This window comes from Convolutriloba macropyga, chromosome 3, assembly GCF_964194025.1.
Source record: "Convolutriloba macropyga chromosome 3, txConMacr16.3, whole genome shotgun sequence".
Lineage (NCBI taxonomy): Eukaryota > Metazoa > Xenacoelomorpha > Acoela > Convolutidae > Convolutriloba > Convolutriloba macropyga.
In genome coordinates, this window is record NC_134470.1 from 20,612,532 (window position 1) to 20,619,361 (window position 6,830).

The 6,830-nt window shown below is 33.9% G+C and overlaps 1 protein-coding gene across 1 annotated transcript in view; it reads left to right on the top strand.

Annotated features, from left to right (window-relative positions):
* Positions 1-6,830, top strand: part of LOC142336935 (uncharacterized) — a 50,063-nt gene that overhangs the window by 22,856 nt on the left and 20,377 nt on the right. Inside the window, exons 3-4 of the mRNA XM_075385924.1 lie at positions 3,619-3,800; positions 4,538-4,665. Of these exons, the coding sequence (XP_075242039.1) occupies positions 3,619-3,800; positions 4,538-4,665 (310 nt within the window). The remainder of the gene's footprint in view (positions 1-3,618; positions 3,801-4,537; positions 4,666-6,830) is intronic.

Consider the following 6,830-nt stretch of genomic DNA (forward strand, 5'->3'; position numbering starts at 1 on the left):
GCGAAAAAAATTCACCTTTTTGAATTTTGATCTAAATGTTTTGATGAATTGAAGAAGAAAAATTCACGTCCAAAAAGGAGCCAAAACTTTAATGAGTGACTTGAAGCAAGAACTAGTTTTTTACAAAACTGTTTCATTATTTTGCACTTAGTTAACAATTGTCTGTATTTAAAAGATTTGACTGAAAAAGTAGCAAATTGTATGATATTGCTATGCAAAGGTATGACTCAACTCGAGTCACGGCAAACCTGCCCTGTTGTAATTGATTTCCTTTGACAATCTGAAATCACGCAAAAACACCGATTCCTACATCGTGGTGTTTCCTAATAGGTAGAATATAAACCATGGCAAACCCTGCCACAGGCTATTTTATGCTGGTTTCGGGCAGGCCATATAACGCAATCTCGTGGCTCCCTTAAACGAGCCAGAATTCGACTGTTTAAGATACCATATGACGTCAGTTGTATTCAATAAAACAAAATAAACAAAAAAATTATGCGTGTTTTTTTTTTATTTGTTTACAATAAACATAGAAACACGTTTATGTTTTTAAACACACTTACACACACAACAACACACAAATCCAGAGGTGCTGTTGATCCTATTTTCAGTAATTTGCAGACCCCGAAAGTCATGCAGAGTGACGGTGACGGACATGTCTGTTTTACAGAACTTTGCAAGAACTGTTGTGTTCCCCATTAAATTCTGTTTTGGTATTATCTCGAAATAAAGAAACACTTCAAACGAGTTTTTTGCTTCAACTGGGCGAGCTCTTTAGTTATCACTCAATTTAGATAATCACTTAATCTGTTAAAAATGTCTGACACTTATTATTTTAATAGTTGAAGATATTCTGTAAGCAGCTAACTAATTGCATAGCGCCTTCATATTAATCTGAAAAAGTTACCTTCAACCGTTTTAATGACTCCTTTATCTTTGGTTTCGCTGTCGTACTGAACCTTAAACGTGATTGTTAAAACTGACAGAAATGTTTTTTCTGATGGATACTTAAGGTTTCTAGTTTTCTGAGTTCGAAGGTCTAAAAAAATCTTGAGTTTAATGGGTCCTACTTCTCTGATTTACAGTGTAAATCTTTTATGACTTGACCTGTAATATTTTTTTGACCATAGGGTGGTACATTGCAACATAACTGGATGATACTTTGCTAACTCAGGGTGTGGTGCATTTCGGAATATCAGGCTAATACCTTTTCCAACACAGAGGGTAGTTTTTTCAATTTTTTGGGGAGGTACATTTCTGACTGGAAATAAAGTCAGAGAAGTATTACCCTAATATACTGAAAATCATCACCCTCACCGACAAACAAGTACTAACCTCTAGTCTCACATTTTGGTGTGGTACATTTAAGACTCCTACTAAAGTCAGAAAAGTGTTAACCTAATATTGTGAAAAGTACTACCCTCAGGGTCAAAAAAGTACTACCTTCCAGTCGGAAATAATGTTATATTAGTGTGATATTTTCTGGCAAAGATGGGATGAATTTTTGTGACTTAGAGGGTGGTAATTGTCACCCGAAGAGGGTGATACTTTTCTTATTCAAAAGGAGTTCAATTTAGGCTCACTTTCAACACCCGTCGCTAGCAACAGTTAATTCGTTTTTCAGAATCGTCTTAAAATCGGCTGAAAACATAATTACAAATGGTTGAAAAAAAATTATAAAAAACTTATTAAGCTTTTAGCTTCTCCCCGCAAACCGCGTAGCTCTCTGATGTCTGGTGTTGAGAGGGCTCTCGTAATTGCCACAAGTTTTTCCTTTGCATAGCCATGCCTAATGCTCGTTCAAGACAATTACCCTGAAGGCGTCATCAATACTATGGTTTCTATCTCCGGAAGAGGCCTTTTTTGTCTGCTGGTAGGAAACTTCAACCAGTGTCAACCGAGAAACATTAAAAAACGTTAAAACAAACGTCGAGAAAGAATAAGTTGACTATCTTATTACTTTTAAACACACAGCAAAAAAAAACAAAGTATTCTTTTTTTTTATAAAAAACAAAATTTCATAACAAGCTTCCCTATCCACCATACAACGGAAGGGACCACCATCGTTGAAAAACAGCAATGATGAACACTCAAATTCTTTTTTTAGTGGGCAAACCGTAGTTAGAGAGGATAAGCCGAGCGTTTTGACTGAAATATGGTCACCCCGATGTGAACGATTTTGAGCTACTATCTCAATTTTGTTAGGTGTAGTAGGAAACCACATGGAAAATAACGCACTTACTTTTACGTTGCGCTAGATTGGCACGGGAGCTCGCATGAAAGATTCAAAGCGGTGAAACCAAATTTTGATTTTAAAAGTGAGAGTATTGCATACTAATGTTTAAGTACCCCAACATTTGCTTTACTACTTTTGTAGGCAGAAAATTTTATTGGAAAAAAGTGTTTGAAAATCAGACAACTTATTCTCCTTTTCACCGTGCACACTATATGATGCCGACTCTTATCTTAACCAGCGCAAAACAAAGCAAATCGTTTTGTTCAGGGGAACCGTTTTTTCACGAATTCAGATTCCAAACACAGATTCCAAACTTTATTACAAACAAAATTTTAGCAAAGCTGTTCCGATAGAATTAAATGGTTTACAAAATGAAGTTTTCTGCTGTTAATAAGTAAATAGCTCAAAATAATCCTTTTTCGGATTTCACCAACGAATTCATCATTTATATATACATATATATATATATATATATATATATATATATATATATATATATATATAATTGTGTAAAACTTAGAAATATAATTGTATACATAAATTTAACTTAACATAGTAACAATTTTCAAAATATTTCATACACACACACACACACACACACACACATATATATATATATATATATATATATATATATATATATATATATATATATAGATATGAATAATTCAGCTGTGCATTGTCCTTAATTTTTTAGAGAGAGGTAAAACTAAACGTTATTTTTAGTTGTCTCAAAAATAATCGTAGGAAATATCTTATTATATAAAGGAATGTATCATTATATAAAACCATTCTCAGTTATCAATTTTCGAAGTTTCCCAAACTGCGTAAGTTTTAAAAAACGGCCAGATCTGAGTCCTCATTAATAACAAAAGCATTTTTTCATATATCGAAACAAAACTGAGAATCCAAAATTCAAGTATTCCCTTAGGCTATTGGCCATATGGCCAATAGTGGTACGCGAGGGGGCACTTGATATTCAACTATGAATTCGAGCTGAAGGGACACGTGCCACAGGTGAAAATCGGATCCGGATGCGACCACCTCCAGACATATTTTGTTACGCAATACTTTAAAAGTTACCTTTAAAATCAGGTTTAAAATCGACAAGTCAGAGCATGGGAAGTAGTTGGCTCCGCCCGTTCGGCTCCCAGATTGAGGTGCGGGAATCAAGGCAGGTATTTGCCAGGCCAATAAGCCTTTGGCCTGTCTTGCTGGCCAGACGAAACAGACTTTGGTCACTATTGGTCAAACTGACAGACCATGGGCCATAGACAAAACAGAACCTCTACCCGATTCCTTCCTACAAAGACGAATATAAAGCTAAACTTCTTTGCTATAAACGCGTTGAAAAGCAAATCATTCATATTTGGTAGTTTCAGCAACTTCTTCTGTCTTCATGGCTACTGGTTCGAGACTCGACAAAGCAACAGGAAACCTCAATGGTTCGACATTCCCAAGTTTGCCATTATGGCAAATGACACCTGGCAATCAATCAACTGGTTCACTTTCATGACCCGCAAAAACGGAAAAAATCTACGAGTCAGCTCAATTAAGTCAGAGGGTAAGTATTTTGGAGAAATAAGTAACAAATTAGTTAACTAGCTCGTGGAACAAACCTGGCCGCAAGTTCTTACATAGTTCCTGAGATGTGTTATTTTTAGCATTCAAAAACTCTTCAGAACCAAAACATTGTGATCAATGCAGAGACATATGGAGAAAGAAAAGGCATTTTCCTTGTATTGAGTTAAAAGGACATGACAAATCTCTCCCGACTCAGCTCATCAATTAATTATAAATTTAGAATGAAAACATTTCATTAAAAGACCGAGTATTGAATCATTGTTAATAATTCTTCAACCGTGATAAATTTTACTTATTTCGCCGTTACTTGGTCTATTCGCTTGGTAGTGGTCAACTTAAATATTTTTCAGTAGAGCAATTCCGGTCGATAAATTGTCAAGGTTGAACTTTTTGATTCTAGCTAAATTTTAGGCTCTCCGTAAAGTCAAGGAAAAAATGCCCAGGGAATCGAATCTTGATACATCTTGATATGAAACATACCAAAACATGGTAAATCTTGCCAAGATCTTGCCATGTTACATGGCAAGATAATATCAAGATATGTAACAACTTGCAATATTTTTGCATGGGGTGTCAAGAAACAATATCTTTTTATTTCTCTTCATGGGACAATTTTGACTCAGGACGGAATATTCATAAGCTTAGATCTGGACTAGCGGACCTGTTAATCAGAAGCATTCAGTTACTCAGAATGTCGAAAAAGTTTATTTTGACCAGGCGTGTGCTGCTTTTCTCAAATACGACAGTACGAGAAGCACGGTCAAGCATTTGGGCTTTCGCCTGAAGACTACATGGCCAAAATAACCAATTTCTCCACTCCAGGAAAGAATCTCAACAGATTAAGGGTCAGTGAAATTCTCTGAAAATGCATTTATTGTTAAAAAAACCTGATTTTTATATATGAATATATGATTGAAATTATATAGTTGCTATGACACGCTTTAGTGGGGGATCAATCTCCTCGACTGGGTTTTTAAGATCCATAGTATTTGGGTTGCGTTCTTGTGCTGTCATTTTTAAGATGCTCAAAACTTTGTCGGTTTTCCCATATCAGTGAGAAGTCATCTGTGAGTGGTGGATTTTGTTACGAGTAATAAAATTAGAAGTAGTAAAAAGAGCAAAATAGCTTTGAAGCGTGAAATTTATCAGTTTAGTTTTGCAGTGCAATGAGAAATTGGTATAGAAGCAAATTTTTGGATTTTGAGATAATTTTTTTCACTCTCTTAAAGTTGACTTTCGGTTTCATTTTGTCCCTTGAGACTATCAATATGATTCATGTGTAATAAAAATGTGCTTTGACAACATTTGGCATCATAAATTTCATCGAATACTTGATTTTTACCCTTGTTTTTATTTATTTGTTGTTTTATCTTTTCATATCAACTATAGAAGCTGTCAGTGGTTGCTAATGAGGCGTTAATCAACCTACTTAAGGGCTGGATTTGTACAAAAAATTTTGTACCCAAAAACATTTTGTGACTTTTGGAAATCTGCAAACTTTTTTGGTTTTTTTAACACTTTCACCTAATTAACGACAAGTCTTTTAGAATGCTAGAGATTAAATTAGTTCATTTAGTTGTTTCGTTGACAAGTTAAGCTTTCTATGACTTTGACAGCAATTGTTTTCAAGAAACTGTTTAAATTTTTTCAGTTTTTCAGTTTTTGCTTTTGTTCAGTTTTTGTTCTTCGCTTTCTTGTCTTATTTCTTATTGTCAATAATGCGAGGTCTTATCCGTTGCTCAGGATGATTGATTTATTGGGAAAAATCATTTGAGCTATTGAACTCTTGTACGTTCTTTGTTTTCAAAAATTTTTCGGGATTTTTTTTAGTTTTTGCTTGTATTTGCAGTACTTATTGCTGCTTCGTAACATAATAATGTCAGTCACAGGTCTAATCGGTTGCATGTTAGGATTTAGGAAATCTAAAGAAATATTTCAGTCTGTAGATAATGCTTTCTGGGACACATTGAGAAATTTTTTTGAAGGACAAGTTTCATCTGCTACTAACAGAAAAAAGTCAATTCAATTAGCCGCTTGAGTTCAAGTCCATCGATTTTAAAATTTAGATACTTTTTATTCAGAAACTAAAATTCGATATTTAGTCTTGCCTGTCTCTACGGTTTTTCTTGTTGTCTTAACACTTAGTCTTAAACAAAACAGCTCTCAATGTTCTTCTAGTGCACCGAGTTTTGTTTTCAATTTATTGCTGCCAAAATTAGGTATCGTTTTTGTTGACTAAAATACCGTTGGTTATGGTTATTTTCACGTAAATTGTTTAATTCAATTTGTGAAGTTTGCTTTTATAGATAGTGTTTTTGTCCATTAGTCAGCCATTAGAACTGCTAAAAGAGATTCGATGATTTCAAATTTTTAAAAAATACTTTGGTTAAATATTTTCTCATGTAGTTATATGGTTTTTCTTACTTTTCCGACTTTGTGGCCTTCCACTTTCGAAATTGTACTTTTTTGACTTTGTTGCTTTGTCTATATATAATATATTTAGAATAACTTTTTATTGGTTTTGCTGAGTCTCCTAGACTGATGTTGCTTCAACAGTGTTAATTGTCAGATCACTTGTTGATTTAATTCATCGAGATTTCACATAAGTAAGTTCTGCAACAAAAAAATTGCCCGTTTTTTGCTCAACAAGACAATATTCAGCGCAATGCTTAATTACTTATTGTTAATAAAAGCGAAGATTTATCGTGGCTAAATTTAATTGATGATTGACTATGTTAATTACATACCGCATAAGTTTCCTATTAGAGATCAATAAATGAAAGCTCATGCTAACGTGAAAATGAGGACTAATAATAATACTTTAAGTTTTGAAAAAGATTGTAATTTCATGACGCAGTTCCACTAAAAAAGATCTAGACGTTTTTCTTAAATGGTATAAATGCACATATACCAAAATCTCACTAAGCTTTTAATTTTTCGTAATCTCTCATTGGTTTTGTTTTCAAATAATGATTTCTTAGCTTCGTTGCCACAGAAATTCATAAATGTT